Below are 20,833 nucleotides of genomic sequence, written 5' to 3'. Positions count from 1 at the left end.
TCCAGGGGACTCTCCTTCACCCCCCATGAAAATGAACTCTGCAATCTGTTAATGACAGCGGAGTGCACAGTTAGATTGCCAGCAAGCTCAGCTCAAGTACAGTTCTCTAAAACAAACATTCTTTTTAAGCAGGCAAGGTAAAGGATAGATATCCACAAATCTAGGTGGCTGGCCTAGTAATGTCAGCTATCTTTTCTGGAGTTTTTAGGAATCTCATTAGCATTATGCCTGACGTTTGACCTGCCAATGAGACCTGCCAATAGTTTTCTAAAAGAATACCCAAAACCGTTGTCTATGCCAGGTAATGACCTTTGTCCCATTGGGGGTTGATTTACCAAAACTGAAGCGTGCAAAATCTGCTGCAGGTGTGTATAGTAGCCAGTTTCAAACTTCAGCTTATTCAATTAAGCTTTGACAAAAACACAAAAACAAAAAAAATAAACTGGGAAGCCGATTGGGTTCTCTGCAGAGCTGTACCCGTTTTGTACTGATTTTCGTAAATCAACCCTGTTTTATCTGGCAAGGAGAGCAGCCAGGGCGTGCAACACTCGGTGGCAGCTGATCAGACGCAACCCTATTGAAAAAAGGAACTCCAAGCAAACATCTAAATACATATCTGAAATAACTTTCTTTGTCTTGTAAAGGACTTCGCATTCTGCCATTTTTGTGATTTACATACTTTCACAATGCAAAGCCAAGTATTTCCCAAGTACTGAGCTACACAATTATAGGGAAATTGAGCCTCTATCAAACGAAGAACAGCTGGGGGCTCAGTTTGTAATCCTAAACCAATAAGGCCTGCAAGCACAAAGGAAGCATGTGCCCCAAACAACAGTTTGACAAGCTTGCTGAATCAGTTTGTGAATTTAAAGTAAAAGAAAGGGTTAAGTAATAAACATTTCAAAGTTACCTTAAAAAAAAAAAAAAAAAAAAAAGCACATTTCAACTGTCTCTCTCCACCCCCCCCCCCCCCTTTTCTCCACATGGCCCTGCATACACAAATCTCAAAGTAAATACCCTTTATAGCATGGGTGTCCAACCTTTTGGCTTCCTATAGTTAAGGTATGTGATAAAATGCCGCTGCGCCCTTCCCGCGCCACCGCGCCCCCCCCCCCCCCCGCACTAATTTAACACAACTAGAGGATGATCAAATGAAATGGAATCAATATACAGAGGTTTACTTCTTCTGAGAAATAATAAAGAAACACTCTAACCATGACCACTTCAGTGATTTGAAGTGGTCATGGTGGTAGGAGTCAGAAACACTGCACATGCTGGCCTCCCCGTCCCCTCCGAGGCAGCCTACCATTAGTTGGAAGCTGCTGTGGCCGTGCCCCCGACCCAACTTCCTTTCTCCCCAGCAAAAAAAAATTGTCAGGGGGCAGTGGGCCGCATTGCCTGCAGCTCTGGGCCGCAGGTTGGATATGCCTGCTTTATAGCATTTCTATGCACTCACATCCACGCAAGGCTTCAACCCCCAAATACTTCTAGTGTGGGAACTCCCATCCCCTTCAACAACTGGAGCAGTGGACATAGGCCAGGGACATCAATGCAGTTGATCACAATTTATATACAGCTGAGAAAATTCCCCTGCCTATTTTCGGTCTTGAATGAACACAGTGGACAAGGCTGGAACATAAAGTTCTGCCCAGAACAGGTTCCAATCACAGTCTTGCTGCAGTGAGACTGCTGGGTTCTCCCTGATTTTTGATGTAGATCATTGCCATGACCATCACCGTGGCTTTAGGATGATCCTCTAGTACAGTGGTTCTCAACTCCAGTCCTCGGGACCCACCAACAGCCCAGGTTTGCAAGATAACTAAATTACATCACAGGTGATCTCATTTGCTGCTCAGTGATTGCAGTATTCTAGTCTGCATCTCCCCAAGGTAATACTTGAAATCTGTCCTGTTAGTGGGTCCCGAGGACCAGAGTTGTGAACCACTGCTCTAGTTATGGTCCAATGCTGCAGAGACAGCCAAAATGTCTAAAATTTGAAGGACTTCTGATTCCAGAGCTGGATTCCTTGTCCTTGGTGACAAAAGAGGTGGTCTGTCTAACACAGCAGAGCTGAAAAGACAACTATCTTCCTAGAGCAGTGGTCCTCAACTCCGGTCCTCGGGGCCCACTAACAGGCTAGGTTTGCAAGATAACTAAATTACATCACAGGTGATCTCATTTGCTGCTCAGTGATTGCAGTATTCTAGTCTGCATCTCCCCAAGGTAATACTTAAAATCTGGCCTGTTAGTGGGCCCCGAGGACCGGAGTTGAGGACCACTCTCCTAGAGTACCAGCAAAAAAAGTGGGCCACGCTGGTAGAAGGGGTAAATCTGGGCTACTTTTGTTTGCCCTTGTACAATCCTCCTGGAAGCAGCAGTATAACTCAACTTCGGACATGAAATATGAACAAAGCATAGGCCTGTATAGTGTGTACTGGTCTCAATCCAGAGCACTAAGCGTAATTTCTGTCTGTGACCTGTTATATTGCTTTTAGCGCCGCTCAAAGTAGAGGTGACAGCATATCCCTGTGGTCCAGAGCATGGGGTGCAGGCTTTTCCTGATTCCATTGGTGCTGGTAATATAAAGAGGAAAAGAAAGTCGCTACTCACAACCAGCCCAGGTGAAAGATAAGCAGCCGCCTCAGCCTAATTTTACTCCACCAAACCCCACACCCCATGATGCATTACGCCCTGCCCACCAAGGATTAATCACAGGAACCTTATGACTAAGCCCAGTGGGTGGAGCAAGATGCATCAGGGTGCGGTGGTTTGGTGGAGACATGTAGGCTGAGGTCACTCTTACTCACCTGGGCTGGTCTGGAATAGCAGTGATCCTTTTCCTGACACCAAGAGAGAAAAAAAGGTGACGGGGGGATGGTGTCCCTTCCCTCAAATCAAATCCCCTCACGTAACTCTACAAAGTAACTTCAGCTGCCCGTCCCTGCATTGTGGGAGCTTAGACAGGCTTTAGAAAAATAAATAAATATATACACTTTAAATGGCTATAGAGGGGGCTGCAGATAAACAGGTACAACTTATGTAGGAGAATTTGTTGCATCTATATCACCTGAGGCCAGTCACTTCACTGGGTATATGTAAGAATTTACAACCTTAAAGACTTCATATGTCCCTCAACAAATTACATTTTTGTTATTCGGTATAGATTAGGAAATCAATGCTCAGCAACTTAGGAAAAACATGAAGAAAAAAAAAAAAAAAAGTGAAAACCAAGCCATACCAGTATTTTCAAATTCTAAAAAAAAAAAAAAAAAAAAAAAAAATCAATGATCCAAGGAACAAAGTTTCAGAAGATTACAGGATGGTTGCAAGAAGTGGCATCATGATGTCAACAGCCTTTGCCTCATATTACACATATGTATTTTGAGCTTCAAACAGGTTCTTAGTTATAGATGCCACATCGAGATGGAACAGGTGCAATCCAGACATAAGGAACAGCCAGATTAAGATGTAGGAGCTATTTCGGTTTTACAAAGTCCAGCAACCTAATAAAAACATTGCCAAGTCTTCAAAATGTATGAGTGCCAGCTGTTTGAGTCAACTATGCTCTGCAATCTGATGTAAAATGCTTTAATCACTTCAATACCGGGCACTTTAACTTCATTCCTGCCCAGCCCAATTTTCAACTTTGACAATTGCGCTATCATGCAACACTCAAGCCATATGATTTTTTTTTTTTTTTGGGGACAGATGAGCTTCCTTTTGGTGGCATTTAATCACCACAGTTTTTTTTTTTAGCTAAAAAAATAACGAAAATTTAGAACAAACGTTTTTCTTAGTTTGTTATAAAATTGAGAAAATAATTCTTTTTTCACTGACATGCGCTGATGAGGCTGCACTGATGGGTACGGATGGGGCTGCACTGATGGGTACGGATGGGGCTGCACTGATGGGTACGGATGGGGCTGCACTGATGGGTACGGATGGGGCTGCACTGATGGGTACGGATGGGGCTGCACTGATGGGTACGGATGGGGCTGCACTGATGGGTACGGATGGGGCTGCACTGATGGGTACGGATGGGGCTGCACTGATGGGTACGGATGGGGCTGCACTGATGGGTACGGATGGGGCTGCACTGATGGGTAAGGATGGGGCTGCACTGATGGGTACGGATGGGGCTGCACTGATGGGTACGGATGGGGCTGCACTGATGGGTACGGATGGGGCTGCACTGATGGGTACGGATGGGGCTGCACTGATGGGTACGGATGGGGCTGCACTGATGGGTACGGATGGGGCTGCACTGATGGGTACGGATGGGGCTGCACTGATGGGTACGGATGGGGCTGCACTGATGGGTACGGATGGGGCTGCACTGATGGGTACGGATGGGGCTGCACTGATGATCAGCACACCAGTAACCTTATTCAGTGTAAGCAATGTATTCACAGTGCCCTGTCAAGACTTGCCGGTTATTGGCTCTCCTTTCCTCACACAGACACCCACAAAAAAAGGAATGCCGATAACCAGCAAGTCTGTTCACATGTGACCAGCTGTTATTGGACAAAGCTGATCACATGGTAAAGGGCCACGGTAATGGACCCTATACTTCACTCAGAAAGGACATAGTATAGTGGTCACAGAGCACGCCCAATGTGCATCCCAGGGGATGTGTGGGGGGCACACGCATGAAAGGACATCCTTCCAGAACTATAGAGCCACGCCGTAGCCGTTGTTTCGTTATAGCATAGGCATAAACAGGTTAAAGAATCTACTTCAGAAAATTAAGCCCTGCTAGATCACTTCAGGCAGCCCCTTTTGCAGGTATAGTTGTGTAAAAGATAAAAAAAATAGTGCTTATACTGTTTAAAATCTAGTAATACACTGTCTCACCCTGCACTGCACATGCTCAGTTGCTCTCTATGTTTAGGCATTGCCAAATTTGTAGAGGCTGTTCTGACAGCCCTAAAGCGGAATTAAACCCTCTGTGCCTTTACAACCAAGGAAGCTGCTTCAGCTTGATCTGATGGACATGTGATCAGTTATGACACCAGCCATTTGATGGTTTGAGTTTGGTTGAGGACAAAGAAAAAATGTGACATTTAGCAATCCAGAAATGCACTTTTTTTTCCCTTAATTAGAATCAAAGGAAAGAGTTCCACTTTATGATTTACTGCTGTTCATGGGCTCTGGGCTTCAGCAAAATGGCAGCCTCCAGCAAGAAAAAGCAGGAACAATGCTAGAGGCATTATACAGCACACACATTTTGAAAGCATATTTATTAATGTGGAATATATTCTCCATGCTAAAGAACTATCAAGTTATGGGTAAAGTTCTGCTTTAAAATTCTTCACATTTACATGTCAAACTAACTGTCCAGAAAAAGTGACAGCTACAGCAGTTGGGACCAACCACATAACACTCCCGGGGATGCCATTCGGCAACTTTGTAATTTAGCCCAAATGCAAAAAATACTGCCCTAGAACAAAAAAAAAAAAAAAAAAAAAAAAAAAAAAAGGATTTTTGACTTCCCGTAAAATAAAATTTCTCTGATGCTCATTGATGGATACAGCTCCGGATTGTTCTAAACCAGGGGTCTTCAAACTATGGCCCTCCAGTTCAGGAACTACAATTCCCATCATGCCTAGTCATGTCTGTAAATGTCAGAGTTTTACAATGCTTCATGGGATGTGTAGTTCCACAACAGCTGGAGGACCATCGTTTGAGAATCCCTGTTCTAAACCATTGTGTTATACTGCCCCCTACAGGAGTAGGACACTAGGCAGAAAAGCAGAAAAGCTTGACTAAGTCTATGGGCAGTACCATGGGGTATACACCCACACAGCAATAGGCACTCAGTTTTGTTACAAGCAGTGTAAGAAAAAAGCCAACTTCACAGAGGGGTGTGGGTGCTGTGGCCATCAATGGACATCAGAGAAATGGATTTTTACCGTAAGCCAAAAATCCCATTTTCCCTTTCCCTTGACAATTAGGACGTAACAAAGAAGGTTAAACATAAGGTGTGGGAAAACAGCAGAAGAAATTCCCAAAGCCAACCAGGTAACATGGAGCTCAACCAAAACAACTGGAGCTCACCTGAAAAAAAAAACAATACACCCTGAAAGAGGACCAGGTTCTCCAAGCAGCAGCCTGCAAAACCTTGCGGCCAAAAGAAGCATCCGCAGATGCCAACACATCCACTTGATAGACTTCTTGAAAGTGTACAGATGACCAGATGGCAGCCTTGAAAACCTGCATCATTAATGCCTGATGGAAGGCCCAGGAAGCGCCAAGTGCCCGAGTGTGCCTTAAAGAAGTTGTACACTCAGTTCAATTTTTTTTTTTTTTACAAGCTGAAAGAGAAACACATAATGAGCTAGTATGCATCGCATACTACTAGCTCATTATGAAAAACGTACCTTAGAACGAGCCCCCGCCTTGCCGTCTGCTCACCTCTATGACGGGCAACCTGTCCAGTCGCCCGTCTTCCAGGATCGCGCCATCCGGCCATCTGATTGGCCGGAGCCGCGGTGACGTCAATCCCGTGCGCGGGAGCCGACAGTCAATGCACGGAGCTCTGAAGAAACGGCACCAGCGGCCGTTCCTTCAGAGCGCATGCGCCAGTGACGTCACTGGCTGCATGTAAGGTAAATATCTCCTAAACGGTACATGTTTAGGAGATATTTACAGTACCTATAGGTAAGCCTCATCATAGGCTTACCTATAGGTAAAAGTGTCAGAGGAGGGTTTACTTCCTCTAACCGGGAAAGGAGGAACCTGACCTCAAATTGAACAGGCCTGAATCCATCAGGAAATGGTCACAGCAGAAACGGCCAATCTTTTTCAAGGTCCAAGCGTGAGTAAAATAGTGACTTCATAAAAAAAAAAAGACTTCATAGCTGCCAGGTACACCCTGATCACCTGAACCACATCCAGGGAATGCAAAGCAATTTCCTTAGGATGTTTAGGCCTGGAAAATAGGGAAGGCAACACAAGGTCCTCATTCAAATGGAAATTAGGGACGACCTTTTGAAGGAACAACCAACAAGTTTAACGGCAAGACAATGCCGCCAGCTCTGACACTCTGCACGCAGTAATCGCCACCAAAAAGGCCAACTCTAAGACAACGTAAGCACGGGAATCTCCGATTTTTTCGAAGGGAAATTCTTGGATAACTGACACCAATTTGGGGACCCCCGGCCGTAACGGAGACAGCACTGGAGGAACCAAGTGTCAAGCTACCTGGATAAAAAGGTACGCACCAAAGAAAGTGTGGCCAATGGACGTTGAAAAAAAAAAAAAAAACAAAGCCGAAAACCTGGCCCTTGATGGTACTCAAGGCTAGGCACTGCTCAACCCCCCATTGGAGGAAAACCAAGATCCAAGCCACCGAAAAGGAGCGAGGGAGAACCCCGAAAGACTCACCACGCAACGTACATCTTCCAAATACTATGTTAGACTTTCCTAGGAGGTAGATTTTCTAATCTTGAACAGCATAGGAATCACCAATTCAGATAAACCTCTATCCTTCAGCATCTGGCTTTCAACAGCCAAGCTGTTAAAACCAGCGACTGTAGGATGGAAGACTGGTTCATTGAGAGGAAGTCTCCAATGAGCAGCCATACCAGATCGGCGTACCAAGACCGGCAAGGCCAAACTGGAGCCACCAGAAAGACCGGAATCTCTTGCTGCCTCAATCCAGCACAGGAGTCTTGGCAGAAGTCTGAGAAGGGGAAAGGCATAAATCAGACGATACTGACACCAAGGAGCCACTAATGTGTCTGCGGCATCAGCCAGAGGATCCCGAGCCCATGCCACAAACCTCATGGAATGCATACAGCAGAGAGGACTTGAACGATCATTCTGCCCACCTTAGAATGCCAGCTACTTTACGACTGGCCAGGACACTTCTTGTGCCCCCATGGTGATTGACATAGGCCCCAGCCGTGGCATTGTTCCATTGAATTCGTACCTGACACCCCTGAAGACGAATTGTCCAATGATCCAGGGAGTCTGATCGCTCGGAGTTCCAGTACATTAATCGGCAGTCTGGACTCTTTCCGAGCCCAGACTCCCTGAACACAAGTTGTGACGAGGACGTCTCCCCATCCGGACAGGCTAGCATCCATGGTGACAACCACCCAGTACAGGGGGAGGAGGAGTTCCCTGTCAAATTGCCGGAGAATGAAGCCACCTCTAGAGATTGGATTCTTGTCTCATTTCACCAGAATCTTTTTGCAGAGATCTTGTGTGGAACTGTGCAAACGGAACCGCCTCAAAAAGGTAGACGCCATCAGGCCCAGCACCGACATGCAAGCCTGGAGGGATAACTGCCTCCTGAAATTCCTGGAGTTTTCTAGAGGAAGAAAACTCTGGCTGAGGCCGTATCCCAGAGGAATCTCAAAAGGTATCCATCAAAGCATTCAGAGACTCTGCTCGCAGAAGATCGTCCAGGTACCCCAGTACTGCAAGATCCCCCACTTGACGCAACAATGCTAGCACCGGGGACAACACTTGTGAAGACCCGAGGAGAGACCAAAAAAGGTACACACCACAAACTTATAATGCCCCTTGCCCACGGCAACGCGGAGGATGCGCTGATGACTGGCACATATTGGAATGTTAAGGTAGGCGTCCTTGATGTCGATAGAAGTGAGAAAATCCCCAAATGTGAAGTCCAGAATTGGACATATCTTGCCTTCCTTCCAGGGAACTGTAAACCAGTTTGAGTAAAACCCCTGAAAGCCTTTCCGAAGCCGGAACCAGGACAATCACCACATGAAGTAACAAGTCTTGCACTGCCCCCAAGTGACCGCGTAAGCGATCTGGGGACAAGTGCAGGTTGTAAAGGGAAGAACCTTTCCGGAGGAAAAGACTGAAAATCAATCTTGTAGCCGGACCGAATGACTTTATGGACCCACTTGACCTGTACCAGAGAGGTCCACTGAGCTGGAAATCAGCCAAGAAGTCTCCCACATCCCGGATACAGGTGAGGGCACCCCTTCATGCAGAGGAAGCCAAGTCTGGAGGTCTGGAAGAGCCCCTCTTGGAACCTCCAGGGGAGGCCCTGAAGGACCTTTTATCTCGAGGGACCAAAAAATCCTCGTGAGCCAAGAAGAATGGCCCACGTCTACAGACGGGCTCCTTGCCCTCGGTAACATGCGGAAGAGTACTTTTCAACCATCTAAGATACTTAAAGATGTCATCCAAGGAAGCTCCAAACAGATAATCCCCCACAAATAGGAGATCAGATAAGGCCTTCTTAGAAGTCTGGTCCGCAGACCAGCACCGTCAGCCAGATAAGATTCCGAAGGACCACTGCTCAAGGACCACTGCTGATAGACAGCTTAAAATCAAAGGAGCCGCATCCAAACAGGCATGACCATTTGTAGTCCCTCGATCAACTGACCTGCCAGCTCTGCAAAGGTAGGGGGAAACAGTTTCCCCTCCAGGTCCCAGGGTAATAGTTTAGCCCACTCGTCAGAGTTTGGACACCAAGGTAATAGTAAATACCAGCCTAAGCCGAACCAGCCATAGTGAAACATATGGCAGGCCAGAACCTCCACTCTCCCATCAACCGGATCTTTAAAGGCCAAGGGCTCCTCAACCGGAATTAAGGTAGCTTAATTTAACCTGGAAACCAGCAAATCCACTACAGGTGGGACCGTCCACTTTTTAAGGAGGGAATCCTTATAAGGATATCGCATAGCAAAATGATGTAAGGACCACAAGAGTGCATTTTGTACAACCCCACTGTTATGAGACAATGTTGTCAAAGTAAGCGGGAAGGGGAACACCTCCGCCACAGTGGAGGGAGGGGGAGGGGGGGGGGGGGGGAGTAGGGGGGATTGCCTTTAAACCCGCGGTGACAACCAAATTTTTAAAGGGCTGGGGGGAACTCAGGGGTCCTATAGGGGGGCAGTATAACCCAATGGTTAAGAAGATTTAGGAGCTGCGTCCGTCAATGAACAAAAGAGAAAAAGAAAATGTGTTGCAACTGAAACCACTTTACTGATCTAAGGAAACATGGTCACTGCTGACTATCAAAGAGCAAATATCTCACTTTAACCACTTTAGCCCCGGAAGATTTGGCTGCTCAAAGACCAGGCCCTATTTTGCAATTCGGCACTGCGTGACTTTAACGGACAATTGCGCGGTCATGCGACACTGTACCCAAACACATTTTTTCCCCACAGAGCTTTCTTTTGGTGTTATTTGATCACCTGTGCGATTTTTTTTGCGCTATAAACAAAAAACAGAGTGACAATTTTGAAAAAACAAAATTTTTCACATTTTTTTTATATGAAATCCTCAAAAAAAAAAAAAATTAAAAATCAAATTTAAGATTTTAGGCCAATTTGTTTTCTGCTACATGCCCCAGTTTTTTGCTTTTTTTTTAGATAAGGGAATAGATTCACAAGCTGAAATAGCTCTAGAAAACTAAAAACGGATCAAAATTTCAGTCAAAACACAATCTGCTTTTGCAAGTGCCCACCAATTTGTGAAAATGGTTACTCACAGTTCAAACTGGCATATGCATTTCCAAGCATTGGGGTAAATCCCAAGTAAAGAATCACATTCATTGATTTGCAGCAATCAAAAGAACCAGCATGCTCAACTCTGCATTCAAATACCCTAGAACTTATGTAGAACTGAAAGTAGTAACCTACAAAAATAAAACAAACTGCCAAAGCAAGGCATCAAACAGCAGGAGAATTGGAGGAGCTAGGAGGGGGAACACGAGTTGGCGATCTTCAGTGTATCGACCAGAAGGATAACTATAAGGATAACTGTCTACTTGACGCTGATTTTTCTGCTTTCATAAGATTGCATTTGGAAAAGTCTGCTATGCAACTCTCCCAGGCACCATGAACAAATGACAAAAGCTCATATAAACCTAATTGTTGTCAGCAACTTAGAAAAAGAAGGGAATGACCTTTCCTTCTGTCATTAAAAACTGCGAAAATATCACATAAAAAAAATTCAATGTTAGGCAACATGCTCCATGGCACAATACAAACACTCAGGAAAGCAGCAAGGAAGGATCATAAGTAATAGCCAAGTACAAGCTGTCAGTAGGATAGGGGCTGCACCACATTTGTATAATGCTGTTGTCTGACATGAGATTTATGAATACAGGTCAAATATATACTACTTCAATAGACACAGCTAAACAGTGGAAGCAAAACTCAGCCTTCCTCAAATTAAGTGAAAGTAAACAAAAATGTAACCCGATGTGCTGCCATTTAGTCTTAAATATACAATTGAAAGCGTTCAGTTATATCCGATATCTGCAAACACCTTTTGGAAAATTAGTCATCTTACAAGCGTGCAAACTGTGCTGCTTGCCTTTAACTCACTGTCATCAGTTTGCATTATTCCCTACACCCTCCGTGACCTACAGCACACCCTCCCCCCACCATGCGAGAGGAAAGGAGGCCTGTAGACACACTTTCATACTTTTTGTTTTAGGGCTCTTTCACACGGACGTTCCGTATGTCCGTATATCACCCCATCTGTTTGCGGGTGATATACGGACATAATGCTTGTCAATGGGATTGCGGATGTCAGCGGATGACTATCCACTAACATCCGATTTGTGTCCTTTCAATTATGTTCCGTTTTTTTGGAACGGAACAGAACCCTATTTTTCCTCCGTTAAAAAAACGGAACTGATGCAAAATCGGATGTCAGCGGTGTCATCTGCTGACATCCGCAATCCCCATAGACATACATTATGTCCGTATATCATCCGCAAACGGATGGGATGATATGCGGACATACGGAGCGGATGACACAAGTGTCACCCGTGTCCGTGAAAAAAAAAAAAAGTGCCGCAGCGGAGATAAAAAACTGAGCGGCCGTGTGAAAGAGCCCTTAGGATGACAGTCTTGTTCCCCCAAAGAAAGATGAGTAAGAACTTTACTGACAGGATCACCACACTGGAGGAAGCAATTTAGTTATTCTGTCCCAAATAGAATCTATATCAAAATACTATACAAATGTGGCCAGCAAAAGCAAGCAGTAATGCACAAGACCTCTGGTCTATCATCACTTACCTCTGAAAATGGTGAGCATAGAGTTGTGTAGGAATACTAAGCAGGCGACTGTAAATGGATGTGACACCACTTAGATTTCCCTGCTCAGTCTCATATGCAATATACATCTCCCACAGCTTGTCAGATCGAAAATCTAAGCCTGCAGACATGATTGCATGCTCAAATGTCCTGAAAGAGAAACATATCTGTGAGATAAAGTGTATAGGAAATATTTACAAGACTAGTTTGTGTGACAGAGGAAGAGTCATTATTTTAATGCCTGGCTATTATCAGGAACTGATTTCCCTCTGGTCAAAATTTCCTTAAGCTGATGCTACCTAGCGTTAGAAAAAGCTGCTTCATCTGTGGAAAACTGGCGTTTCTAGTAAACCACTCACTGTGAGAGCAGGAGGGGGTGCGGGTTGAGACGCAGTTTTACCTCTCCCCTTCAACTTCAGAGGCAGACTGGGTTGTACATGTCTTGGTGTTTTGCAACACTGTTCAGCAAAGAGTATACCCCCACTGCATTGGCAGTCAAAAAAAAAAACACCACAGGTATTCAGGAGGTGGCAGTATTGCAAATCAGCATAGACTGCTTTTCACAAAACGCAGTTGAAAACCAGTCATTACCATTAGAATTAGTATTGTAAATTTGCCAGCTACCAAGCAAATCTCAAACACACTATCATGAAACTGCCCAACTTAAACTAAACATATAAAGAAAAATCTAGATTCTGAGGTTACCATTACCAAATCTACATGCTCAAACTCCTCTCTGGCCATTAAACCCCCAACTGATGACCTGTGATCCAGTGCTGCAGCCCGGGCTTGCTGTTGACCGCTCTTATTGGCGATGCTCACCATCGCATTACAACAGGAAATGCCCACATCACACAGACATTGGCACTAAAAAAAAAAAAAAAAAATGACCCTCATCCTCCACAATGAAGAAATGAGGACCTGAGACTGTCGAATGATCACGGATTTACGTTCGTAAATGGGACCCTTATATTTGTTTTTTTGTGATTAGAGGGAGGTGGGTAAAAAGGTAGGGTGTGGAGGAGAGTGAGCTGGAGTGCAGTTTTAAAAGGTCAGGAGATCCACACATAGGTAGCTTTTGTTATATGAAATTTTAAATCCGTTTGTATTTTGACCCTGATAACATAGGACAGTCAAAGCACCTAAAACATGTTGGCTGTTCAGAGACCAAAATTGTTTGAATCAGTTCATATTATTTGAAGTTGGTCATTGGTGTGAGGCTCTTAAGACCTCCTCTCACCTTAGGACTTTCACTCTGGGTACCAAATTTAGGGACACCAAGTTTTATGAGTAGCCTGACCGGAGCTAGAAAGCTCCATACATTGATCGGTTTCTACTCAATCACAAAATATCAATAGCTGAAGATCCATTGCCTCGCATTGGCACACTTTAACCACTTATGCCCCAGGCCCATTTCTGACACTTTTTGTTTACAAGTTAAAATCAGTATTTTTTTCCTAGAAAACTACTTAGAACCCCCCCCCCCAAAAAAACACACTATATATATATATATATATACATACATACACAAACTTTTTTTTTTAGCAAAGACTCTGGAGAATAAAATGGCGGTCATTGCAATATTTTTTGTCACGCGATATTTGCGCAGCGGTCTTTAAAATGCAATTTTTTGGGAAAAATTAAGAAAAATCACATTTCACTGCATTTAAAAAAAAAGTAAACAGTAAAAAGTTAGCCCATTTTGAAACTACGGTCAATAAAAATCTCAATAGGCGACGCTTTACATTTTTTTAACGGTTACCAGTTTAGAGTTAGAGTGTAGCTCTTTTTTTAAATTATTGCTCACGCTCTGGCGATTGCGGCGATACCTCATGTGTGGTTTGAACAGTCATTTCATTCGCGGCTCGACTTCCATTTTTTTTTTAACTTTATCACAGGTTTTTAAAAATAAAAATCTGATCACTTATTGCTGTCACAAGCAATGTAAACATCCCATTGTGACATGTACTCTTTATGGAGGGATCGAGGGTCTAAAAGACCCAAGACCCCTCCACTACACTTCCATGTATTCAAAACGCCATTTTTTAATACACTCGTTTTTTAATGTTCCGCCTTTAGCAGCAGAGTAACCTGGACGTGATGTCATGGGCGCCGCCTCCGGGTTACGTCATCGGAGACCCGATCGAGGCCGCATCCGGCTTAGATCGGACTCCATCCAGCAGGCAGACGTGCTGACTGGGTGCTCTGGTCTCCCGGTGGGACGGGAGACCCGGGCAAAGCCGCGGAAGGTGGCGGGACGTCCCCTCCCGCTCGCCAGGGTAACGATCAAGCGGTTCCCGAGCCGCATCGGTCGTTACCGCCGGAAAGCCGACCGCTGGCTCTAAACAACGGTACCGGGGTGATGCCTCTAGCTAGAGGCATCATCCCAGTATAACACCGCAAAGTCAGCCGATGTACCCATACGTCACTTTGCGGTAAGTGGTTAACATGGTTTGCGATAGGCTCACATTGCAAAGCCATCAACCTAATTGTACAGCAATTCTCAGTTTATAAATATTCCTCATAAAAAAAAAAAGTATCTCACCCTCTTAAAGTATTACAAGTCTCCGGATCGGCGGGATCTAAAGTTTCTTTTAAGAACTGGAGATAATGTATCCAAAGGTCAACACTTAAAGTGATAGCCTGAATTCCTCTTCGGTAGACCTACAGAGCAAAAACAAAACAAAACACACCAAAGAATGATAGATATCGTGCTCCATAAGAAACACAGGTATCCGGTCAACCTTACAAATGCTAAAAATTTGGAATTTCATTGAAAATCTGCCATTACCATTGAAGTGGAGGTTGGAAAGAACATGGCTCATGTTCTGAGCTCCACTTGCAGGGTTCTTGGTCTTCAATGCGCGGCTGTATTCTTAGCAGGAGCTGAGGGCTGGCTTTGGGGTACAGACCATAAGGCACAGACCCATTAGAATCTCATTCACAGCGTCTGAGCATATATTCAGTTACATGTATCAAAAGTATAACTGCATGGTTAAATCTACGCCACCACACAACGACTGGCAGAAAAGCCCTGTCCTATGTGTTAAGCTGCAGTGTAATAGAGGCTTGCACTGCACAGCTTGACAAGCTGTAGAGATTTAATGCACCTGTCAACAAAGAAAGGAGATATTAGCACAAATGTCACGCTGAGTGACAAATGTTGCAGTAATAATCCTGCTATGACCTTATGCAGGGCCTGAAGCAGTCTCCAACACGACTATAAAGTCCAGCCTCCCCCCATCTAATGCCTACTCCACATCAAATTACCTCATCAGCTTCCATGATGTTGTTATTGCGTCTCTCTAGATCGGCGTACTTTTTCCAATAACCATAACAGTATGGATAATGAGCAAGAAACATGTCAAACACTCTTCGGGCAGCATAGATGTGATTCTAGGGAAAAAATAAAAATACATATTACATTTGGAGACGAGAAGATAAAAGGATTATCCCTCATATGACGCCTTGGGAAAGATCCCTTTAAGGCTGTTAAAATGGGCACATAAATGGTAAACTAAAAATTTAAAGTGCATTCAGGGGACCAAGCGCAGGGAACACTGCCAAAAAAGCATTTTTTTCTCTCAGGTAGGGAGGTTTGCAGGCCACAAATTGGTTTATAACACAGGGCAACAATGGCGATTGAAGGAGATACAGCAGCAAGATGAGGGAAAGTTGTCAGTTGACGGCAGCATCCCCTCACTGCAATGGATGAAGAAGCCTTTCTTCTGTGCTCCACAACCAAAATGGATGTTTCCTTAGCCTGATATTGGTAAAACATAGTGGAACACTTTGGCCGAGTCAATGTAGTAGGCTGTGCTCAAGCCAGAGGTTTTCCTAGACAACGGAACCCCCGCGTTGCCTGTCTGCTATTGTGGTGAAAGGGACTAGTGTAGTAGCTGCCAGCTTGTTTTATTATGAATGACAGTGCTGGTGTTCAGCCACCGTCCGTCACAAGACAAGCCGGCAGCTATTACCTTTGTACTTCTCCCCCTACAATAGAAAGGTGAACAGGTTTGGGGCAGCTTTTCATCTTGTATAGGAGAGGATAGGAGACACGGGGCTGCAGATGCCCCTCGGCTCTGTGAGAGCCGTCACCGCCCCCCCTCAGCTCAGTGTTTGCTGTCCATCATCGCCCCCCTCCCCTCTGTCACAAAATACTTGCTAGCAGTGTGGTGAGACAAATGGGGGGGGGGGGGGGAGTATAGTGGGCTCAGAAACAGGGGGGCTAGATTGCAACAGGAGAAAGTTCTTCCTGCACTAGGTTCCCTGGGGGGATTCCACATGAACTTAAAGCAGAACTACACTATCTGAGCACCACAAACCAAAAACAATCATTTTTAATATTCAAAAAACATACCCCCCCATTTCATGCTTTATTTTGCTGAGAAAACTTTAAAAATTTCCCCCATTTCTGGCCCTGGCCATCTTCAGCAAAGGCAGATGAGTCATGTAGCATTTACTTCCTGAACTTCATCTGCCCTTAGCTCAGGCATGCAGGTAGGAAGGGTGTGCTTCGCTGAGAAAACCCCTCTTCTCCTGAATACTCCTGGGATGTATGACAGCATTTGCCTAGGCCTGGAAACCAGGAAGTAACTGAAATGTAAAAAAACATTTTAACCACTTGCCTACTGGGCACCTAAAACCCCTTCCTGAAAAAAAGGCCAATTTTGAAATTTCAGTGCTGTCGCACTTTGAATGACAATGGTAATGCAACATTGTATCCAAATTACATTTTTATAATTTTTTTTTCACACAAATAGTGCTTTCTTTTGGTGGTATTTATTCACTACTGTTTTTTTTTTATTTTTTTGCTAAAAAAAAAAAAAAAAAAGACTGAAAATTAAAAAAAAAAAAAAAAAAAAGTTTTTATAGTTTGTTATAAAATGTTGCAAACAGGTTTGCAGTTGCAAGTTTTCCCCTTCATTGATGTGCGCTGATGAGGCGACACTGATGGGTGGCACCAATGGGCACTGATAGGTGGCACAGATGTGGCAGCAGTTGCTCTCCCTCTTTGGGACCGATATCCCTCTGACAGCAGCCAGTGATCGGCTGTCAGCGTGGAAAAAATCAAAAAGCGCCGATTACCGACTGTTTACATCACGTGTTCAGCTGTCATTTGGGTGACAGCTGATCAGATGGTAAGGGGCCAGGATCGTACCCTGACTTTGATCTGTGATCAGTTGAGTCTAATTGACTCGCTGATTACAGAGCGAGCCGTACGCGCCCAACAGGCAGCTCATGCAAGGGAGGACGTAAATGGACGCTCCCACCAAGCAATTTAGACCCGCTCTGTAGCCGTCTTTTGGCTATAGGACGGGAATTAAAACAATGCCCCTTCCTATCTGTTTTCTTATGGTAGCATAAGGATTAAAAATAGTCAATATTGATTGGGAGAGAAGTTCCGCTTTAAAATTATGATACTCCTTTAAAGTTTACCTCAGCAGAATCAGTTATTTTAGAATCTATCCATCAACCAATAACTAAAGAATGTGTTCATAAGTAATTAGAAATAAAAACCTATGTGCAAAAAAAAAAACAACATGCAGATCAGCCATAACTTTATGACCACTGACAGGTAAGGTGAATAATGGATTATTCCAAGACAATAGCATCTTAAAGTTGGTGGGATGTATTTGGCAGCATAAAAAAAAAAAAAAAAAAAAAAAAAAAAAAAAAAAAAGGGGGGGGGGGCATCGCTGTTTGTGGTGTATGGGGCTGCGTAGCTGCACATGGGTCAGGGTGCCCATGCTGATCTTTGTCCACAGCCAAAAGTGCCTACAATGGGCACGCAAGCATCAGAATTGCACCAAGAAATGGAAGAAGGTGGCCTGGTCTGATAAATCGAGTTTTCTTTTAGATCATGTGAATGGCCGGGGGACATCCCTTACCTGGGGAAGAGATGGAACCAGGATGCAGTAAGGGAAGGAAGTGTGATGCTTTAGGCAATGTTCTGCTGGGAAAACTTGGGTTTTATTCATGTGGATGTTATTGACACATAACACCTACCTAAAAACATTGTTTCTGACCAAGTACACCCCTTCATGGAAACAGCATTCCCTGATGGCAATGGCCTTTTCAGCAGGATAATGCCATTCCACACTGAAAACAGGTTCAAGAATGGTATGAGAAACACAAGTTTGCTGTATTGACTTGGCCTCCAAATCTCAATGCAATCAAGCTTCTGTGGGATATGCTGGAAAAAGTCCAACTCATGGAGGCCCCACCACGTAAATTACAAGACTTAAAGGATCTGCACCTAATGGCTTGGTGCCAGATACCACAGCATACCTTCAGAGGTCGAGTCATCGATGCTGAGACAGGTCAGGGCTGTTTCAGCAGCAAAAGGGGACCTACTCAATATTAACTGGGTGGTCATAAAGTTAAGGCTGATCAGTTTATATACACACATGGAGATATATATGGTATGTATGAAATTATAAAAGCACGTTTGCTATGTGCTGTGCAGTTCTTATATTCTCTGGTGCTCTATATGTTGTCACTGAAAAATGGCATTTACTCCCTGAAGATAAAGAAATGTGAGCTTTGTATCAGGCAGGACACACCCCACTTTCTGCGCATAGCAGGCGCTAGCTGTGGTGAAAGTACAGAGTCAGGATTATACATTCAGTTCATTTTCCTTTTTCTAATCTGCAAATAGCAAACTCTCCCTACTGTCTCTAATCTTAACATTTTAGTTTTCCTAGTCTATCCATTTTCTGCTAGCAGAAGCTGCAGATGGAGGATCATGAAAAATAATGTTTTAAAGAGGTTGTAAACCCACATTTTTTTTTTTATCTTCACCCTGAAAGAGAAACACATATTGAGCTAGTATGCATCGCATACTAGCTCATTACGAAATACTTCCCTTAGAACGAGCCCCCGCCATACTGCCCGCTTACCTCTATGACGGGCGACATGTCCAGTCGCCCGTCTTCTGGGATCGCAGCATCCGGGCATCTGATTGGCCGGAGCCGCGGTGACGTCACTCCCGCGCACGCACGTGGGAGCCGACGGTCAAGGCACGAGCGGCCGTTCCTTCAGAGAGCATGCGCCAGTGATGTCAATATCTCCTAAACGGTACATGTTTAGGAGATATTTACAGTACCTATAGGTAAGCCTTATCATAGGCTTACCTATAGGGAAAAGTGTCAGAGGAGGGTTTACTTCCTCTTTAATACAAGTCTAACTCAGCATCTGCCACACAGACAGAGCAGAGGCAGCTGTTCTAATGAAATATTTAGCCAGTAAATTAAGAAATTCAGGACATTTGTACTACAGAGACACTCTGGATAAAGTTTCATACAGAAAAAGGCAAAATGCAACAAGCACAAAAGTTTCAGCTTCCCAAAAGACACATTTTCGACAAACCTCTTGTTCAATATAATGCAGCAGATAAGTCCAAGTTGTAAACTCCTCAGGATTGGCTTCCACAGCCTTCCAGTACTTGTCAAACTCTGGGGGGAGAGGTGGTTCTGGCTCTGTTTTTGGAGGGGGTTCCGCCGCCTCTTCCACATCAGGTAATGATTCCTGTTCTGGAGATTGCTCCATTGCTGTGACTTCTAGAATGTCTTTACTGGCCTGTGATGTCTCCGCTGAGGCTGCTACATTGTCTTCTGAACCCTTCGTCACAAGACTCTGATCAGACTTTGAATCCTGCATTTTGGCAGTTTAATGCCACAGACTTAAAAAAAAAAAAAAAAATGAGTTTAGCCGACATCATCAGACCATTTTATAACCCTTAAATACTTTATCTGGGAAGTTGTAGAGAATTATGAAATAAACTGTTCAGATGCAGATGAGCCCAGATGTAGGAAATATTACCTATAGCAGTGATGGTGAACCTTGGCACCCCAGATGTTTTGGAACTACATTTCCCATGATGGTTATGCACCATGCAGCATAGTGGAGCATCATGGGAAATGTAGTTCCAAAACATCTGGAGTGCCAAGGTTCCCCATCACTGACCTATAGGAAGGGCCACAAATGGGCTTTTCCCTAATTGGCTGTGGGATAGCAGCATCGAGTAACTAAAAACAAAAACAGCACAGGGTGCACTTACTGTTTAGCAAAAAAAAAAAAAAACACTTGTTTACTACCCCCTCCAGAGACTGGAAGCGACGTCATGAAGTTGCTCTGGTCCTCCCAAGGCCATAGTGGCAATCAGAGACTATCTCCTCCTGCCACTCCAGAAAGCGATCCAGCGGCTAATGATCCACTTGGACCGCTTCCATGAGAAAGCCAGCCACCTGCATAGGTGTCAACCTACCTTTAGGTCTGGTTCACACCACACTTTGGAGGTGTTTCTGAATATATTTGTTTTTACTGTGGTCCAGTCCCATCCCCCTTCCCGGTGAAAGCAGTACAGGGAGAAGTTCCCCATTACAGCTGTCACTTTCTGAAAACAACACGGTTGTGTGGGGCTCCGCCCACAAAGTCACGTCATTCATTCATAGAGCTCTGTGTATCAAACTACAAATCCCAGCATTCCTTGGGGCTGTCAGCTTGTAGTTTATAATGTATATTAAAAAAGAATAGCGCACACATGCAAAAGAAAAGGCTCTCAAATATGGAGACAATCCATAAATAAAAATGGGGGTTTAGTCCCACCATATGGCCATATCGTGCTCAAGCCCACCACTGCGTCAAAGTACCCCATTATCAGTGGGTCCTACACTATCCATAAAAAAGGGGTGAATCCAGCCTCTCTAACCCTTGGAGACAACACTCCTTGCTGGGAGAGATGTGATAATGGAGTACTTTGACGCAGTGGTGGGCTTGAGCACGATATGGCC

At 44.4% G+C, this 20,833-nt stretch overlaps 1 protein-coding gene across 1 annotated transcript in view; it reads right to left on the bottom strand.

Moving 5' to 3' along the window:
- PRPF39 (pre-mRNA processing factor 39) overlaps window positions 1-19,717 on the bottom strand; it is a 46,755-nt gene extending 27,038 nt beyond the window's left edge. Inside the window, exons 1-4 of the mRNA XM_082275760.1 lie at window positions 19,410-19,717; window positions 15,309-15,434; window positions 14,584-14,702; window positions 12,021-12,188 (exon numbers count right to left, since the gene is read on the bottom strand). Of these exons, the coding sequence (XP_082131886.1) occupies window positions 12,021-12,188; window positions 14,584-14,702; window positions 15,309-15,434; window positions 19,410-19,700 (704 nt within the window). The 5' untranslated portion in view covers window positions 19,701-19,717. The remainder of the gene's footprint in view (window positions 1-12,020; window positions 12,189-14,583; window positions 14,703-15,308; window positions 15,435-19,409) is intronic.
- Between the last annotated feature and the right edge of the window lie 1,116 nt (window positions 19,718-20,833).

Source organism: Pelophylax lessonae, assembly GCF_965119305.1.
Source record: "Pelophylax lessonae genome assembly, chromosome: 13".
Classification (NCBI taxonomy): Eukaryota; Metazoa; Chordata; class Amphibia; order Anura; family Ranidae; genus Pelophylax; species Pelophylax lessonae.
Note: the sequence above shows the minus strand (reverse complement) of the source record. Positions and strands in the feature narration are given on the sequence as shown.